The sequence below is a fragment of the Muntiacus reevesi genome, chromosome 1 (assembly GCF_963930625.1).
Source record: "Muntiacus reevesi chromosome 1, mMunRee1.1, whole genome shotgun sequence".
Taxonomy (NCBI): Eukaryota; Metazoa; Chordata; class Mammalia; order Artiodactyla; family Cervidae; genus Muntiacus; species Muntiacus reevesi.
In genome coordinates this window covers 148,122,160-148,142,773 of record NC_089249.1, presented here as the reverse complement: position 1 = coordinate 148,142,773, position 20,614 = coordinate 148,122,160, and the positions used below count along the sequence as shown (strand labels likewise).

At 44.1% G+C, this 20,614-nt stretch overlaps 1 protein-coding gene across 3 annotated transcripts in view; it reads right to left on the bottom strand.

The window, feature by feature from the left end:
• Positions 1-20,614, bottom strand: part of DAB1 (DAB adaptor protein 1) — a 455,006-nt gene that overhangs the window by 52,250 nt on the left and 382,142 nt on the right. For all 3 annotated transcript variants that reach the window (XM_065928927.1, XM_065928932.1, XM_065928937.1), the window contains exon 7: positions 11,766-11,825. In XM_065928927.1, coding sequence (XP_065784999.1) covers positions 11,766-11,825 — 60 coding nt within the window. The remainder of the gene's footprint in view (positions 1-11,765; positions 11,826-20,614) is intronic.

Here is a 20,614-nt window from a genome sequence, read left to right as displayed (position 1 = left end):
TTCTAAATGCTTCACATGCATTACCTTATTCAAGTTCTCAGAAGGTAAGTACTGCAATCATTATTCTCATAAGCAAATACACTGAGGCTCAGAGAAGGTTAAATAACCCACCCAAGGTCACACAGCTGGAATAGAGGTAGAAAATTTTCAAGCATTAAGGAGTCCGTCTGCAAGGCTCACATTTTTAAGTGTACTCCCATGCTGCCTACCAAGTACTGAATGCCTACTCTGGGCAAACACAACAGAGATCACATCTGTTTTCTAATTTAATCCTTACAGGGACCCAGGGAGGCATCTCTCGCCACATTGTTAACTGGTCACTAAAAGAATCTGAAAGATACAGTACTTTGCCTAGATTCACACAGTTAAGAAGAATAAAGCTCTGAATTACTTCAAACTTCAATGCATACATGTGGGATCTAGAAAAATGGTACAGAGGGACCAGTTTCCAGGGCAGGGATAGAGATGCAGACATAGAGAATGGACACGTGCACACAGGGGAAAAAGGGAAGGGTAGGAGAAACTGGGAAATTAGGATTGACGTATACACCCTACCAAGTGTGAAACGGTAGTGGGGATCTGCTGGATAGTGCAGGGAGCTCGGCTTGGTATTCTGGGATGAACCTGATGGGTAGGAAATGGGGGTGGGGGTGTGAGGGAGGCCCAAGAGGGAGGAGATACCTGTGTACATATGGCGGACTCACTCCATTGTATAGCAGAAACTAGGTTCAATCCTTGGGTCAGGAAGATCCCCTGGAGAAGGGAATGGCAACCCACTCCAGGATTCTTGCCTGGAGAATTCCATGGGCAGAGGACCTGGCAGCATAGAGTCCACGGGGTTGCAAAGAGTTGGACATAACTGAGCGACTAACACTCAGTTTCAACAACGTTGTAAAGCAATTATACTCCAATAAAAAAATTTCATGCTCTTTCTGCAGTTTTACTGCTTCTTAAAGACTACAGTCCTGGTCTGCACTCAGAATTTGATTGTCCAATAACAAAGCTTTGATGGGAAAAGATATGAGGGCTTTCTCCATCTGACCGCCCAACTTCTCCCACCCATGGAATAACTGTGGGATTCTTTGACAGTAGCTTTTCTGCACCTCTTCCCTTCTAGAACCTCTGTTCTTCAGAGAGAGGAAGGTAGAGGGTTTCCAACTGGGTGGGCCTTAGGGCTCAACATGGGTCTAACCACATTCTCCTCTTTCATCTGTTTGTAGAGAAGGCTACTGGGCATGTTTCATTCAAAAAAAAGAATTTTGAGTTTTTATAAAAAGTTTAAAGACCATTCCTCCAGGAGACCAGTGGCAGAGGAATGAAGTGATCACTGTTTTATGCAAATGTGATTTTTGCCAATATACAACTGAGCAAGCAAGGAACCAGGAACCGCTGACACACCCATTTATCCCCTCTACATTGGCTTCTATGGAAAACAAGTTTTGGGGATGACTTAACATTGAGCCATCTACAACTCTGTTTGATTCCCTTCATGAGAACCTTGACTGTTAACGCTGGAAGAAAGAGCCAGATATCATTCAAGGTGGCAACATGACTGGGCTCTGATGTGAGTCATGGATTGAAAACAGAGAGAGATGAAAGGGATTACTACTATCTTTGACAAGAACTTGAAAACAGCAAATGGAAAGGCTGATGAATAAACCCTCTTAGAAGTCAGAGTTATAAAAAAGCATGTCTGCAAATGACAGAGCTATAGGAAAGGAGACAGGGCATTTGGCTCAGACCACCCAGTTATATGATGTCCCAAAGTTTTCCACCTTGGAGAGGGCTTGTATTTGTCTCACCATCCACATCTGCAAGAACTTTGAGATCTAGCCCTGCCACCCACTCAAACGTACACACAGTCCTACACGCTTTCTTTCGTCAGCAGGGTCTCACCCTCAGTCTAGACCCACAGTGGTCCTCACTTGCCTACCCCTCAACACTTGGCCCTCAGAACCATCCTTGCCCGTCCCTGCTCTGTGCTGAATGACAGTGACCAATCCCAGTAAACCACATTGCTCAGGCTCCTGTGCCATCCATTTCCACTTAAATTTGACCAAAAGGAGGCTGGGATTAGAAGCTGCATGGTGGGAGGGAAGGAAAACTGTGAATTTCTCCCCTGCTCTCTCTGGGCAGTATTCTTGCAGTGGGTGAGTTTCTCCATGGTTTCTACCAGACAAACCTCTCCATGAGGTCTCACCTCCTGCTGGGCAGCTCCCTCTGTGGTCCCAGTGCCTGCTGCTGACCCCAACTCCTGGGCTCTGCCAACACCACTGCCTTCCTTTGTCCATTGAGCTCAAGGGGTAACTCTAGCAGCAACTTCCAGCCAAGACTCATCTGGGTTGCCCCACTGTTGCCTATTTGGTTTTTTTTTAACACCTTTGTCAATAACCTCAGATATGCAGATGACACCACGCTTATGGCAGAAAGTGTAGAAGAACTAAAAAGCCTCTTGATGAAAGTAAAAGAGGAGAGTGAAAAAGTTGACTTAAAGCTCAACATTCAGGAAGCAAAGATCATGGCATCCAGTCCCATCACTTCATGGCAAATAGATGGAGAAACAGTGGTAGACTTTATTTTTCTGGACTGCAAAATCACTGCAGATGGCGACTACAGCCATGAAATTAAAAGATGCTTGATCCTTGGAAGAAAAGCTATGACCAACATAGAAAGCATATTAAAAAGTAGAGATGTTACTTTGCCAACAAAGGTCCGTCTAGTCAAGGCTATGGTTTTTCTAGTAGTCATGTGTGGTTGTGAGTTGGACTATAAAGAAGGCTGAGCGCCAAAGCATTGATGGTTTTGAACTGTGGGGTTGGAGAAGACTCTTGAGAGTCCCTTGGACTGCAAGGAGATCCAACCAGTCCATGCTAAATGAAATTAGTCCTGACTGTTCATTGGAAGGACTGATGTTGAAGCTGAAACTCCAATACTTTGGCCACCTGTTGCGAAGAGCTGACTCATTTGAAAAGACCCTGATGCTGGGGAAGATTGAAGGTGAGAAGAGAAGGGGACAACAGAGGATGATGGTTTGATGGCATCACTGACTCAATGGACATGAGTTTGAGTAAACTTTGGGAGTTGGTGATGGACAGGGAGGCCTGGCGTGCTGCAGTCCATGGGGTCGCAAAGAGTTGGACACGACTGAGCGACTGCACTGAACTGAACTGAACACCTTTGTAACTAGTTCCCCATGTTCACGTCTCTTTATTAAACTGCCTGGTATGGACTCTGTGTTCCTGATTCCATCCTGATGTAGATGCATAGATACCTCCATTAGCTATGTAACAACCTCCCCACCTGCTGAGTCACCTGCCAGAGTGATGCTGAAAAATGCCTCCAACAGTGTCACTCCACCACCTGAAAGTGATCCAAATTCCCAGGTTCTCGGCATCACTTCAGACCCTTTCCTTCCCTCCCCTTGTTATCCCTGTCTCCTTTCCCAAGAGGACATGCTGTGGTCCTGTCATCCCAGACTGCTCATCAGCCCCTGGGATACGTGAGGCGTCTCCACATTTCAGTGCCTTTAAACACTCAATTTCCTCTTCCTGTATAGTGTTCCACACTTTTTCCAGTGCCAAATTCCCACAGTCTTTAAGAAACCATCCAAACTCTATCCCGCAGGTAAAGACCTCACTAAACTCCCTCAGGCAAAGTTTACTGCCCCTCCACTGCCCCCAAGGCCTCTTGTACACAGCCTCTTACAGCCTTGATTATATTGATTGGGATTACTTTTATATGTCTATCTTCTTTTTGAGACCATTAACTTTCTTAAGCTGTTGGTCTTATTCATCTTTATATCTCTATGGAATAGAACACTGTATGGCAGTTAGGAGATTCTTAGTAACTATTTGCCAAATGGATGAATGAAAGAATAGGATGAATAGAAAAGAATGAAGTGAAATAAAGTAGAATGAAATAAAAATAGAATGAAATGAATAGAAGTTGTAAGGGAACTCCAAGGAGACATGGGTTTTGTAGCAATCAGAGGCCTGGGATTACAAAAGAAATGAATGTCTGTCACTGCAGGTATGTGAGCTGAAGCCCAAGAGTCAGGAATGCTTATTTGCACTTAGCACAAGCCTTGGAGGATTTCTGCTTTGGTGGGCAGGTTAAATGAGACAGCATCTTTTAACATTCCTGTTAACTTTAAGATTCTAGAAATTTAGGATTCTATTCCAGGAAAAAGTTTATGTACAGCTAAAAGAAAGTCTACTCAAGAAATGTCAGAAGAGGCATGCTTCTGTTTCATTTGTGGGAATATGCAGATTCAGGTCCCTTTTTCTCACTTTGAGATGATCTCCTTTCTTGTGACACCTATGTTCACTGTGTTGTGATCATTATAATTTTTCTACAACATGGTGCTTAATGAGGAAGTGAAACTGACAAATGCTCAGACTAGACTTAATCCAATTATGCAACATCTTGATTCAGATTTCAAACTAAAGGAAAAACCAACTGCTAAATTGTGAATGAAAATTTATTTGCTGTGAATTATGGGGACTGGGGGTGCAGGAAACAAATGTCCAGAGAACTCTTGCAATTCTTCCCATGAATGGATTGCCTCTTCCAACATTTGCAGCAGGAAAATGGAAATGCATCTGGGGCAAGGAAAGCCATCCCGAGGCTGACTGCTGGGGGACAGGGGTCTCACAGAAAAACACCAAGGAGTTTGGAGTGTAGGAGGTAGGGGCAGTAAAACAAGCAGGTTTCTGAATTTCAGATGTAGGCTGCTTTCATTAAGATTTGTTCTCTGGGATTCGAAAATATCTTTTCAACAGCAGGATGTGGAAAGCAGTGTGCCAGGCAGAGTGAGGGTCTAGAGAAGGAGAGAGGTGTTCACAGCCAGGCACAGAGCCTCAGGACTCCTGAGCTCCGAGTGTTTATAAAAACTCAAAAGCAATGAGGAGTCAAGAGCTGGGAACTGAGTTCCAAGTACTGATTCTGACAGGTTGAGGATTAGGAGGTGGAGGACTTTGCATTTTCTGGAAACCTGAAGGCAGCATGTCTTAGTGGAATTGTGTGGGTACCTGAATCAGAACAACACAGGGTTCACATTCTGGCTTTGTGAGTTTTGTGACCTCTTAAAGCCTCAGGCTCCTTATATGTAAATGGCACCTACCTAGCAGGTTTGTGGTTACTGAAGACCAGCCAAGACCAGAGCCTAGGCTGTCTGGGGCAGAGACGCTCAGTGGGGTCTTTCTGCTTTTCCCACAGCTGTGTTAGCCCTAGATCCGATACATATGGCTACTGTCCCGGTATCATAAAAGAAACCGAACGGAACCCTGGACTTCAAATCTGATCGTTGGGATGTTTATCAGTTTCATCCAGCCTGATAAACTGGATACAGGATACAGACTGGTCTAGAGCCTTGAGGATACACACTGGTCTAGAGCCTTGATTTTAAGTTCTATAGGAAGAAATTAAGGAGGAACAGATTTCTAAGCACCTATTCTGGGCCAATGCTTGCTTAGTGAGGTGATCTGATTACAATACGTGGTAAACTTCTTCTTATCCAGAGCACTAACTTCACTGGCAAGGCTACAACTTATTGATGGGCATTTCAGAGTAGACCATTCTCTTAATCAGGTGAAAGGGCTGGTCGCTCATTCATGTCCAACATTTTGTGACCCCACAGACTTTATCCTGCCAAGCTCTTCTGTCCACAGAATTCTCCAGTTAAGAATACTGGAGTGAGTAGCCATTCCATTCTCCAGGGGATCTTCCCAATCCAGGGATTGAACCTGGTCTCCCACATTCCAGGCTGAGTTTTCACTGTCTGAGTCACCAGGGAAGACCCTCTCTTAATCATGCAACAGCACATAAAATCAGTAGAGGTAACAAATACATACCATCCTTCAATCTAAACTTCCCCAGCATCTCATAAAAGTGACCCCTGAGCATCACAGATAATGTTTCATGTTGATGTGTGAGTCTCAGGAAAGCCCTGAAGTATCACTAGCAGACGGTCATCCTTTCCACTTTGCAGCCCAAGAAAAGGAGTCTCAGAAAGTCAGAGGCTGAAAAAGGGAAGAGAGAATCTCAAGGAGGTCTTATCATTCCTTTCAATTTCTGAATCCATGTTACACCAAAAGGAAATTAATGTCGAGACCAAAGCATCCATTTGACAACCTATGTCCTTCCTAAATTTACCACTACCCCAAACTTCCCAGAATTTCTTTTGAAGGCCAAAAAAAGTTCAGCTAGTAATCACTGACTCATTATTACTAATAATTAGAAAGTATTTTATGTCTAATACAACTACATAAAAAGCTTTTAAACTGGGCAATTATAAGGTGAAGGATAAAAGATCTTATTCAGCTGTAAGAATATTACATGAGAGGGTGAGCGTAGGGGAGAAGAAGAGTATGGAATATTTCCTGTCGTTGAAACTGTTGACCTTCATGGCGAATCTCAACCAAGTTCAGTGCTGTGGGGCATAAAAGAGTCTGGAATGGGCCCTTCAGCAGTCGGTGAATGCCTCGCTGTGAAACTAGACCATGTCCAAAGGCTAACAGAGTGCAAAAGGCACTAAATAATGAATGCAGACACTTTCCTCCCCACTTAGGAATGTACATTTTTGACATCTCCAAAGAGGCCAGAGTATTTGTCTAAAGAACATGACAGCACCATCAGCTGGCAGAAAGGGAGACTACCTGTCTAGCCCACCTCTTTGAGAAGGAAACCAATGAGAAATTAACCAGGTCTGAGTATTGCTACTTAGAGGCAATTTGGACTCAGGAACCAGGACCCCAGTGATTTGCCCAGCGGTGCTTCCATGTCGCTTTTGCCTGTTCAAATCCTGCTCATCCTTCAGGGCTTTGCCCAAGTTGTACCTTCTTTCCTGAAACCCTCCTAACTCTCTAGCCATCTAACATTTCCTGGCAGCAAGCATTTATGCCACCATAGAAACAGACCCACCTGTTTAAGATACAGAGATCAGACCTTGTACAAAGCTTCCGACTTCCTTGACCAGGAAGGGATGGAATGTATATTTCTAGGAGTGAGTGGGATTAATCCTTATCTGGGCTCAGATTCCCAGGAAATGATGGAGAGAAGCAAAGCATGATCTCAAGAATAAATCTGCTGGAAGAAGGTGACCTTATAGTTGCAAAGTAAAATAAGCAAACAAAAGCATCCTAATGTGTTATTTACGAGAGCAGAACAGGAACAGGGCCAGTACAGCTGAGCATCCTAAGTTTATGGGACAAGGAGGGTGTTCAACTAGGACAGGGATGAGCAAATGTGAAAGTGAAAGTGTTAGTCGCTCAGTTGTGTCTGACTCTTTGAAACCCCATGGACTGTAGACCGTAAGGCTCTTCTGTCCATGGGATTTTCCAGGCAGGAATACTGGTGGCCATTTCCTACTCCAAAGGATCTTCCAGATCCAGGGGTTGAACCCCAGTCTCCCACATTTCAGGCATATTCTTTACCATCTGAGCCACCAGAGAAGGTGAATGTGAGGGAGTAAAAACACAGAATTGGCTTTCTGTCTGAACCTGCATGCATGTGTGCATGCTAAGTCACTTCAGTCCTGCCCAACTCTTTGTGACCCTATGGACTGCCAGATTCTTCTGTCCATGGGATTCTCTAGGCAAAAATAACTGGAGCTGTTGCTATGCCTATCTCCAGGGGATCGTTCCAACCCAAGGACTGAACCAGCATCTCTTATATCTCCTGTAATGGCAGGCAGGTTCTTTACCACTAATGCTACCTGGGAACAATGTAACGAACACAATGAATTCTGACTTCTGCTTCCCTAAACCTCTGAAATCTCTGAAATCAAATTAATATGTCAAATTTGCCACTTACTGAGTATCTCTCTGACCATGAAAGAGTGATGATGAGCCATTGACTGAGGCTTTAGGACAGAGGTTCTAGAACTGAGATCAAGGGATCTCGTTGGCTTCAAGGCCTACAAAAACTTAAATGTGGACACATGTTTCTTTCTGGGGAATGAGTCTACCAGCAACATTTCAAGGAGAACAGAAATCCCAAGAAAAGTTTCCTTATGGATAGTGATAATTAAAACTAATTCTTGTCCTCAAAGAGTTCACAGAAAAGAAAAGGAAACAAATAGCATAATAACAGGTTACAGCTACTGAATCCTCACTGTGCACCAAGTCTTGTGCTCCTTCACATATTTAAGCTCATTTAGTCGCTAGCAAAAACTCTAAGGTAGGTGCTAACATTAACCCCAAAGTCAGGCTTTTAAGGAACCCAAGGTCCAACGGCTCAGTGGATACATTAAGAGAAAATAATCCTTTATGATCATCACAAAGAGAAGGACAGAGGTATCCCAGAGAGGCTGATTACTCTGGGGTAAGGAAGGCTTCCTGGTGGAGGGGGGCTGTCACTTAGAATAATTGGCAATCCTCAGCTCTGTGAGAACTGTTGGCTGGTACATTGCTTGTTTCAGCAACAAGTGGAAATGTTGTCATTAATCGACTCCATGTCTGCTATTAAAGGTTTTACATAAATCTTTCCTTTGATCTGCCAAACAAAGCTACAAGAAAGACATTACTTTCTTTGTACAGATGATGACATTGAAGCTTAGAGATGCAAAAAGCTATTCAAGGACCCTTAATAAGTGGCCAGATGAGAGCCATACCCAGATCTGACTCTGAAGATCAGGTGGTTGAATATGTCTGGTCTGGTTGGTGGTTTTCCTCAATGACAGCCCCAAGCTGAGTCCTTTATTAGGATTCTGTACAGATCTGTCCCAAGGAAGAAGAATCCAGGTGGTCCTCAGACTAACAGACCACTGGGCAGTCTCCCTTCTTGTGGGAAACTTGTAGGAGCCCCCAGACTCCCTTGGAAGACGCCTGGTTGCCTTTGGTTTGTGTTTCTGGGTCAGGAGCAGGTGTGAAGGTGTTAACAGCGACAGGATGGTAGGGATTCTCAGAGCATAGGTATATCCTGGGGAAAGGCACTTGGCAGAGAGGAAGGGCTTTTGGGGGAAGCCTGGAGCAGGGGAAGATGTCAGAGCAAGGGGGACACAGGGTACATAAGACATCTCCGGGAGGTTTAGGCAAGTGGGAACAACTTCCCAGTACACAGACTATTTTATCCTCAGAATCACCTTGCAAGTTAGCATCGGTAAGTCCTTTTGGAAGATGAGAACACTGTGCCTCAGAGGCAAGGAGACCTATCAGAAGCCTTATGGGCAGTAAGGATAGACAGGAGTTGAGATTCCAGGTGCATCCATCTGCCTCTAACTTGAGACTATGCTTTTCACTTTCTCCCGCTCTCAGAGTTTTAGAAATACTGAGATAGTTCATGGAAAAGTCATGATCACCATCCGATGCTTCTTAGAGTCTGTGGTAACAATGGGTTGGAAGCCACTGTGGGCATTCAGGCAGCCCCGACATTTTCTAAGCACAACCAGAGCATACGTCCTTCATGACTATTGTTAATCAGAGAAACAGGAAACTCCCATTTAAAAAATAGCAAGAATTCTCATAAATCCCTTCTACGAGGAAGAAGCATTCATATATTTATTAACTATCCCTTGTGAGCCGTGTTGTGTTTGGCTGCTACGAACCAGGCCCTGGGCTTGCTTCTGGTAACACAAGGAGCTCGGGAAGCTCCCAGAAGTTCCTGAGGAAGAAGGATTCCAACACCTCGTGGTCTACTCCTGGAGGAATGACAGGTGTGGAGGCACAAATGCAGGGGTGACGTGCTGACACTGTTGGGAGAATAAAGAAAGACTCCCCGAAACACAGGGCCGGATGTTGCGGGAGGGCTGCAGGGAGGTTGGGGGAGGGTATGACTGCTACGGGAAACCGTGGAGTCCAGTGGAGCTGGACCAGGATGAGGCAGGTCAAAGATACAGCAGAGGCTGGGACCCGAGTGCCGTGTACGTCAGGTTGAGAAGTCTGGATTTTCTTTTTTCTTTTTTTGGAGCTACTAAGCATAGAGGTGGTGTAGCCAGACTGGTTAATACAGTCACAAAAACCAAGGTAGCAAATGGAGCATGTTTCCTCACATATCTAAGCCTGTTAGGGGCAAGGAAGGCAATTTAGGCACAAATTGAATCGGAGGGAGCTGTGTGACGGGGGCTGGACCAAATTGAAACAAGAAGAGCAGACCGGTGTCTTGGTGACAAGCAGGCTTGATTAAATACAAAGGCCTCTGAGAGAAAAACTGCTTTTTTCCGAGTGGCATACACTGCCTGCCTTCTACTTTGTTTCTACACTCGGTGTTTTTAAATGGGCTGGGGTTCAGATATGTCTTCTCACTAAAACTAGCATGCATTGAGTTTTGGAAGCCATATTTAGGTGGGATAGGATGGCTTCAAGATACTGCAGAGTGGGTAGAGAAATGGAAATTAATCAGAAAGAAAGTTCACTAGGAGAAAGGGAAGTGGAGCCAGGGGAGGGAAAGAAGGGACTAGAAAGACTCCTGGTTGGAGGAATCCAGAAACTCAGGTTTGGAAAGGGTATCAAAGGCTTGCTCCTCTGGCCATTCAATGTCTGAATCCCCGCCCCTCCACCCACCCTCATCTCATCACCGTTCTGAGAGGTGGTCTTCAAGGCTCTCCTTGTACAGCTCCAGAGATGGGGAGCTTACCCTCTGAGGTGCCAGAGTTCCACCCTTGAGCAGTTCTGACCATCAGCAGATCACCCTTAGTTGGAGTTAGAACTGGCTTTCTTGCAGTGCCATCCCCTTGTCTCAGTTCCAAGAGTTGGCAGATGCAGAACAGTATAATCCCTCTTCCATTTAATGGCCTTAGGGATGCCCACCTCCATAGTCATCATTTCATTTCTCCAGGCCAAAGGTTTTCAGGTCCTTCTGCTACTCATTCACCAAATTGGGTTTGAAGCCCCATGATGAATCTTATCTTGAAACATACAGGACTGTCTCTATGTCTCTCGTGGTGTGGGGTCCAGGACTGATAAAAGTGTTCCAAATAAGGTCATTTAACCTCACAATAGCTCTGTTAGGACCAGAGCTAGGTTCTTAGGGTCAGTATGACTTCAAAACTGGTGCTCCTTCCACCCATGGTTGAATGAGGTCAACAGAGACTAAACACCCCATCTTTCTACACAAGCTGAGGCAAAGTCACAGGTCCCCCCATGCAAAGCCTGCACTGGCTCCCCAGGGCTGCCTGGGTTAGGTAGAGGGTGCCTTCAGAGTGCAACTGAAGGTCTCAAACATGGTTCTGAGCCTAGCATTGACACAACTGAGCATTTTCCTCTGTATCTCAGATTTCCAGGAGTCCCCCTAGCAGATGGGGTCCAGGTGCAGCGGGCCCCCTGGGTTCTCTGCAAGCCTACAACACATGGCCTTTTCTATAGCGTGTTGATCACTGACCGGACCCTTAACACACTCCAAAGGCTCTGGCCAGCCCTTGTTCTGTCTCTCTGAAGCTTCGTGACCACTTTCAAATTGAGTGGACAACTCTCTTCCCAGAACCAAGAACTGCCTCTGCTTGACCAGGCATCATGGAGTCTTTGGCTGGAGACTTTTTCCATAAAATACCTGAGACTCTGAATCCCTTGGACGTAGGAGTTTTCATGATTCAGCAGATTACCACTCAGGAAGCCAGACCTTCAAGCAGACTCAGCCCCATCATTTCCACCTCTAACCCCCTTTCCGTGACCCACTGAGGAGTCCCCAGCATGCTTTCCCCAGCAAAGCCATACAGGTGGTGATCTGTATGCATAAGAGCAAATTGTGGACTCCCTTCCTTGGATTGCAGACCAAGCCTCGGTATAAAGCCAGGTTGTGGGGATCCAGCGGAAGAGAGGAGATATACTTACACTTACAGGTTGACTTTTTGGCACATCATAAACACCTTCCTTCTTTTGGCTGGTGGGAACCTACGAAAAAATCAAATTCAACACAGTCAATACACTCCAGTACTCTGATTTTGAAGAACAAAGCAACCAGGCTCTCCTTCCATTGGCTAAGTGTGTGTGAACTCAGCCCTGAGGCCTGAGGGGCCAACTTCCAGCAGAAGAAGGAGCTGCTGGTATCATAAAAGTGTCAGACCAGGCTCCTTCTCTCAGGCAAGCTGGAGAAAGAGAGGGGGTGTGAATCATTCCACAAAGGTTTGCAGGATGTCTCTGCCACTGGACTCCTCACAGTATCACAGCAGAGGAAGCAAAAGGCAGAGACCTCAGAGATCATGTGGTGAAAAAAATAATCATCTCACCAAAGTCAAAAATGATGCCAGGGAGGTGCTAGCAGTTGCCTAAAGTTGTTAAAAACAGTTTGCAGCTGAGCTTGAAGTACTCCATGTTGATTTGAGATCCAGGTTATTTAAAATACAACAAATATCAAGGTTCTAAGACAAAATACAGCTTCTGTTGGGATCACTCACATACTATCTGATAATCACCAAAGGTTTTTCTTTAAGAAAAGGGGCCATCCATGGCAGGAAAAACATGAGACTAGAAGCTAAAACCTCTCCGATGGTTTTCTAACACTTCTCTGTAACTTCTTTGCTCCCTCTCTTCTCTTCCTCATCCATCTGGCCTTACTGGGACACATGATAACTGTCAAGCTCTAAGCAAGTCACTTAGCTCCTCTGAGCCTCACTGAAATGGGAACTTCAGCTCTGCTTCTTGCTTAAAGAGAAAGGAGAGTAAATAATAAAAGTCTACTCCGCACCATCATACTGTAAAGTGTTAGAATGATAAGGTCTTTTGCCATTGATACATTATGTAAATATGTATGCAAATACATATGAATAACAATAGACTTGTGGAATACTTTTCAAATGAGTCTATCAGGGGCCTTGCTCTGAAACATTCCAGTTTCTGTCACTAGTTCATCCTCAGCAAGTAGCAAAGCTTAATTCAAACCCTCCATGGGAGGGATCAGCCAGTAGTGGTTTTCTGTCTGATAACTGGTCTATCTTTGATCAGACAGGGAGCCCCTTAAAAGCAGGCATGGCCCACAAGAGCCAGTAGTCATTCAGTAGCGGTCTGCTACGTAAGTAATCATCGAGGAGCATGAAGAATAGTTAAGTATCTTTTAAGCTTGGACCAGCTTAGAGAAGAATTTGAGCTTATTCCTTGAGTCCCTTCGCCATTTCACTCTCGCTTACCTTAAAATCTTTACACCAATCCTGAGAAGTTGGTATTAAAATCTCCACTTTAAGTAGTAGACAGTGAGGCTCAGAGATGTTAGGGAAATTTGTCCAAAGTTTCATAGCTAGTTAAGTGATCAGAGTCAAAGGTAGCTCATTCTGGCTATGGAACAAGACATTTATCACTAACGGTATAAGCTAACACTGCCAGAGCATTTTCTATGTGCCAGGCATTATTCTAAACATTTATGTTCACATACATCCTCATTTAATCTCTGTGAGTGGGAAGCCAGGAGCGTCAGCCTGCACGGTCTGCCTTGAACTACTGCATCACACAGACAGCTGCAGCTCCCCCCTGTTTCTACCATTCCCACAGTAGATTTGGGTGCTTCTTGTCCTCTGACATCCGTTCTATACTCCTGGAAGCTCGTGCACATCCTTGCAAAACAACAGGACTCTGAGTGTGCATGGCTGTGCAGAAGAGGCACTTTCTGAGTTACTCCTGCAAACTTCAGTTTGCAGGCAGCCCATGAAGAATGTAATTTCTCTGCTCCTGATAAGTAAGCTCCCTCCAAAAGGAACCCTCTAAGAACGCCTACAGAGTCCTTGTTAACAAGGGCCAATAAATTACAAGCCCTCACTTTTATTTTTACTAGCAGCTCACCATTGCCTGAGCAAAATGAACAGTGTTTTTCTGTTCCCTGCAATTCACTGCTCACTATGGGCACTTAGCAAGTTGAACCGCAGCTGACTCTCAATTATGCCTGCAAATGGAGGAGAAGCAGTAGGATGGAGAAACCCAAACTGCGCATAATTGAAAAAGCTTTTCTGCTTGGCTGTCCCATGGGTGAGATATCAACCTGCCTGTTTGTGTTTTAAGAATTATTTCAGCTAAGACATCATGTTGTGAGCACCACCAGAGTACTGGTGGAACATTCCTCTGTACTCATAACATCTGGTGAATCCTTTCATTAAGAAATAAAAGTTACCAAGAACCTATTAAGTGTTGTGACTGTGCTTTCTCTAGGACAATGTGGTGAACAAGACGAACGTGGCCCCTGACTTATCAGTGCTCCTTGTCTCGCTGGGGGAGATGGACAAGACATCAGGTTACTGAAGGAGGGTGTAAAAGGAGCTTTATCTTACAAAGTGGTTGTCAAACCACACTGCAGCTTCCTGGTCACTCTGAATTCTGACTGATCTATAAGCCTGCTGAGGGCTCAGTAGATGTTTTATTGCCTTTGTTTCCCCATCTGTAAATACTGGTTAAACAAGAAACTTCTAAGCATCACACATTTACCACATGTGCTAAAGACAGAAAAACCAGCAGAAACACTAAAAGGATGAAGGCCAGACAGTGCCTTGGTCTTGCTTCTCATCTTCCCCTAACTGGTATGTCCCATCTGTGGACCATTTCAGTAGTATGATGTTGTATAGAGTGATAACAGTCCTGGAGCAAAATGAGGTGGAAGGTTTGGTTCCTAATCCTGGCTCTGCCACAGGCTGCATGACCCTGGATAAGTCACTGTTCTCTGAACCTGTTTCCTCATCTGGTTGTCATGAGCACTGAAGGAGTTACATACAAACGCCTTGAAGGTGGGGACCAGGCTGTATGTCACTATTACATCCCGAAGCACCCAGCACAGGCTGGTGCTCCATACGTAACTATTTATTGAATGAATAAATGAAATTACTCTAAAAACTATACATTAAGGACCATCCATACAGAAGACACTTTCAGTGCCGTGATATATTAATAGTGTGGAGGGGCAGGTTGATGGCTGGGTGACATAGGATTAGAGATGTGTCATTTTAAAATAACAATGTGTAACAAATCTTGGGTAATTAAAAATGATTTTTGAATGAACAAACTTGGAGAATGTGCCCTTGGCAAGCTGCGATCCCGCTGATGCTAGAAGCTTGCTAAAGTCTGAAGGAACACTAGGTTTTAAAATCAGAGGCTCTGGCCTTGGGCCCATCACTTAAGTATGAAGGACTTAAATATCTTACATTTAAAATGGTAGTTATTACAACTGTACTCATCTCACCGAGATGTTGGAAGGGTCAGAATTAAGTGGTGGGTAAAAACGCATTGTACTGTGGGGTTCTGTGTTGTTTTAAAAAAGACAACTAATAATTTTTTTCTGAGGCATGCAAATAGAAAGACAATTATTATTATTATTAATCCAGTTTTGAAAATAAGACTACTGATCCTCAAAGAGAGGTGACATTTACTCAAGAGTCTCTCCCTCCCTTGTGCTGGAGTCATAAATAGCAAAGTCAAGTGAGGCTGCAGCTTTCCACTGGGCTCTCTGACAAGATAAGGTGAGCAAGTCATGTTCTACTTCACTTAATACATCATCATAAGACGTCTCAAGCAGCGTCTGATATTGATGGCATTAGCAAGTGAAAGGAACTAACATTTACACAAAACCTACTATGTACCAAAGTCCTGTCCTGGTTGCTTTACATCTTCATACCACTTTTAGAAGCAGAGACTATAGTATCTATATTCTGTAGCCTAGGAAATTGAGACACAAAAGTTAGGTACTTCACCTGAGGTTGCAAAACAGTTAAAACCTTAGGCCCTCATTCCAGAAAACAGAGGATAAATAAAATAAAATAAAATCGGAGGCTACCATGACCAAGCCAAAGTATAAGAAACATTGAAGTCTACTCAGGAAGAATAAATATGGGACACTTGTAGGCCCTAAAAAAATGCTGAGGCTCCCAATAGCAGCTCCCTAAAAGCACAGCCTATCTTCAGGCCCAAGAGCTTATTTCTTGATAAGCGAAATGAGGCCCAGGGGACTGGCAAGACAAGAGAGAAAGATGACCAGAGGCCCTTCCAACAGAGAGCAACAAAACAGTCATTCCCTTAAATGGCTCTTCCTATTAATTTTGGACAGAGGGGAAGATCCTGGATGTCAGGACTGTTAACACAAGGGTAACTTTTAGATACTGACTTGAAACCTATATAGAATCTACTTGTAAGACTTATCATCAAGGATATTCTGAACTGAAAAGAGCCCTTGGATTTATTTATTTATGTACAGAAGTCAGCAAGTGGGAGGTTCTACCTCTCGCTAGCTCTGTAAGCCTGGGCAACATACATTATGTCTGTGACACTCTCTTTCCTCATCTGTAAAGTGGAAATTATGACTCGAGCTACTTGGGGTAGCTATGAGACATAAGAAGATATGTATGTAAGCCCCCATTCACAGAGACCTTGCTTGAGAAATGTTACCAAAACTATACATACATACACACACACATGCACGCACAGCACTTCTAAGTCTTGTTGCTCTGTAAAGCAAGGTAGCATGCTTCTCTAACAGTCCTGTCTGAGGCACGAGTTGCAAAGAACAGAAAAGGGCCATGCCCACGAGAAACTTTGATCTTATTTGCTCATTTCATAGATAAGTAAACTGAGGCTCAGAGAAGGAAAGGGATTGACAAGGTGGCTTAATGGCTGTGGATGCAGTGTGCGACCTGGGATGAAACTTCTTCTTTACAGTCTCCTTGTGATCTTGTTTCATTCTCATGCCTATACGTGATTTGGGGAGAACTTATTCTCCTACTTTATCACTGGGGAAACTGAGTCTCAGAGAGGGCAAGAGCCTTGCTCGCTACCCCTTAGCCAAAGGTAGCTGGTGACAGAGTCAGAACTATATCCCAGTTCCCTGCTTCCCAAAGCCAGTTCTTCCTAGTACACTAGACTGCCCCCTAGGGACCCCGGCAGGGCACAAAAGAAGCCCTGCCAACTACAGATGAGCCTGCATTCAAGAACCTCTTATATTGAAAAGTCTAATTTTATTTTAAAAGGTTCTCTCTCTTCATCAGATGACTGGTTAGTGGTTTCTCTGGTGTCACATTGTAACTGAGCAGGATCCTATGGGGCCTTCCCTGAACAGGCTCCTGCCTCATATCTTCTGGAAGTACCTAGATAATAGGATCTGATGCACATTTCCTGAGCTGTTCTGCAGATGCTAAAACCCCCAACAAATTGAAGAAATTAACTACTTGATGCCCATGAGCATGTAGCGCCCAGACTTACTGATGCCTAAGGAACGATACTGTGACACCATCCTGTTACAAAATGATTAACCAGAGAGCTGTGTACAAGCTGATCACATACCCTGCAATTCCCTTTCCTCACCTGACCTTTAAAACGCTTTCCTGAAACCCGCTGGGGAGTTTGAGTGTTTTGAGTACTAGCAGCCCTGGGCTCCATGCTTGGCACCCTGCAATAAACTCTGCTCTTTCCTTCACCACAACCTGGTGTCAGTAGATTTGTCTGCAGACCCAAGTTCGGTTCAGTAACAATACTGAGACACTGCAACATCGGACTTTAAAATTTGACACTGAGGACAGGTGTGCAACTTTTCTGTTTAAAGACAGAAACTCTGTAAGCGATGATTTTAGACAAATTCTCAAAGAGCAAGCTTGTATTTGAACTGAGATGGGACCAGTGGATAGAAATAGATTATTACCTCCTAGGGCTGGTTAAACGGAGGTGCTGGTAGAACTAACATACTTTGGTCATTTAGAATTCTGTGCATTTGATGAAAACGGAAAATATGTTTTACTTTTATTACACAAGTAATGCATGCCCAAGGCAGAATAACAGACCACACAACTGAGTAAATTAAGAAAATTAAAATCACTTATTTAAATACGTTAAAATTTTTCCTGCTTCCATAATGTTCATATTTCAAATTAGGGCTAAAATTCTAATTAATGAAAAACTGGAGGTCGTCATATTTGTTTGATGTGTGGCCGTGCTGTAATTACACAGATTCTTTGGTGGAAAAGCACAGGGGAAGCAGTGTGGTTTTGGTCCCAGCTCTTAACAGTGGTACAGCGTTGAGGAAGCTACTCAACCTCTCAAAGCTTCAGTCTCCCCTTGAAAAACTGGGATTAAAATACCTACTTTACAGCATATTTAGGAGAATTAACGAGTTTAAAAGTGTACAGCAGACTTGTGGTTGCCAAGGGAGGGGGGTGGGGGATAAGGATTGGGAGTTTGGGATTAACAGGTGCAAACTGTTATCTATAGAAAAGATAAACAGCAAAGTCCTACTGTATAATGCACAAGGAACTATGTTCAACATCCTGTGATAAACCACAACAGAAAAGTATGAGAAAGAAGGCATATATATGTATAAATGAACCATCGTACTGTACAGCAGAAATTAACACAACACTGTAAATCAATTATACTTTGGTAAAATAAATTAAAAAAAAAACATGTGTTTAGGCTTCTTCACATAAGCAGACATTTTTAAGAATATTAATTTAACTTCCCTTCAGAAGGAGCAAAACCTTTAGCTCGACTTTCTTTTATTCAGTTAATATTCCCAGTGTTGTCTCCAAAGAGCATTTTTGAATTTGGCCTTCATTTTCAGTGGTGCAATTGACTTTTTAAAGAAATTCAACAGCACGTTCTTTTGAGAAATGAAGGACCCTCATATTCTGAACAACAACCCTCCAAAGGATTAATTTAGTAAAACGGAATGTTTGATTTCTGTGTCAACTGAAAATAGTTAAGATCCATTAAAAATTAAAATATTCTACCCAGTTGGCCATTAAACATGTCAGTGATCAAGCATGAAAACTACTGGTAAACGGCAGGGAACTAGGAGCCAATTCACACAGAGGTATTTTAACAAGCCCAGAATGACCAGCAGAGCAAGGGAGAGGCTGGGAGTGAGAAAAGAGCCCGTGGGGGCTCAGCCCCTTCTGTGCGTTCACTGGTGGCGGTGCGAAGGAAGGAGAGGAAAGGGATTTATACCTGATAAATGTTTTCTTCCGTTTCGGGATCACGGATTGGCTCGTGTCCAGCCTCAAACACAATGTACTATGACAGCAGCAGCCAGAGAGGAAAAGTTAAGGGGAAAATGAAAGAGGAAAGAAAAAAAAAAAGCATTTGGAATTCAGGATACAAATTGTAGCAAGCATTAAAGTCACAGGCACAAGAGAAAACAGCCTGAAGAGGCATTACTGACATTCCGTGTGGCCTGGCACACTCCTGCCTCTTCTAAGGAAAACTGCCATGGTCCGATGGTCAGCCTTTCAATCAGGACTGCATAGGTGCTGCAGAACTTTCTGGAGATATAACCCCTTCCTTCAGTGGCACTGAGCTCAGCAGTGTCTGCCTGTGCGGGAACTGCTGTGTGGGGATGATGTCTCCTGGGACCCCAACTTTGCCAACTCTGGGTTACAGGGGTCTCTCCCCTTTGCTCCCTAAGGCCCACGGTCCTAAGCCAATTCTGATGTGCTCAGAGGCCCCAAACGCCTTCATCTCATACATATCACCTTACTTTACATTCTCAGTTTTAAATACTGAAGTCAAATTTTCCATATACATGTTTCAGACTCTAAAAGACTGGGCCATTTCTAAAAGGGCTATGTTCTTCACTCTCCGAGCCCATGAGCCAGGGGCTGAGCTCATACTATATACAAATCCACACCCCTGGTATTCTAAAGCAAAGCCTGACATCAAATGCACCTTTGACTTTTGTTTACGTCCATGTTAGATGCTTCTTCTCTTTCAAATCATTCAGGTTCTATTCATTTCTTATCCATATTATTTTCTTTTCATCACAGCAGTGGCAGCTTTCGTGTGAAACTAGAGAACGCACGTGTGACACACACATAGAGAACCCATGTGCGTCCCAGTTGGAAATGTACATTTCAGATTGTCTTTTATGTCCCATAAGTCAAATGTTTGGCTGCTCTCTCTCCCTGGGAATAAGCACAGAGTGGAAGAGGCCTCCTCTCTCCTCTGCATCTGTTAAAACAGAGCATATACTTGAACCCGAGAGAAGCCTCTACCCACACTTAGGCTGCAACCTTGAAGAAAGTGCAGAGAAAGCTACGGGCAGGCACGTCTGTGGGATCTCCCTTCTCCCCACTCACAACAGCCCCTCTGGCATGAGCCAGGGGCTCAGGGGGCAGCCTGAACTATCAGGGGCCAGAGAGACTTCTCCTCACCATCCTTTTCCCAGCTCACAAACCATCCTTTGGATGTGTGTTCAAATGTTGCCAAAATGTCAGTCCCCATCTCTGGTTCTTAACTCACTGAAGCCACCTCATTATTCAGTGTCTCTAATGAACTCAGAATATTCAAGGGATTCTTGCAAACATTCAGCTCTGGGATCAAACTTATACAGATTGCTGAGAAGGCTGAAGCAGGGGCAAGAAGGGAGAAGCCTATTTCTAAATCCTATGCTACTGGTGCCGGCCAAACTTCTGTTAGTTTTTATGGAAATTTGCTCCTGGAGGGCTTGGCAGACCTCATCCTCAGAAATAGTCTTGGTCCCTCTCCAGGCTCTGCAGCCAGTGGAGACAAAATGCCTATGCCCAGGCCTTTCCTGACCCTCAACCTCGACTAGTTTCCAAAATTACCTGGTAAACAGGATCTTCAACGTCCTCTTCCAGAATTGTCTACAGCAGAGTGAGGGAAGGGAGGATGAAAAGCAGAGGATATAAAGCGAGAGATGTGAGACTGTACTCAGAAATTACAGGACAGTGAACAAACCAGCTCTGCGTAGGAGAGGCTGGTGGGTCATT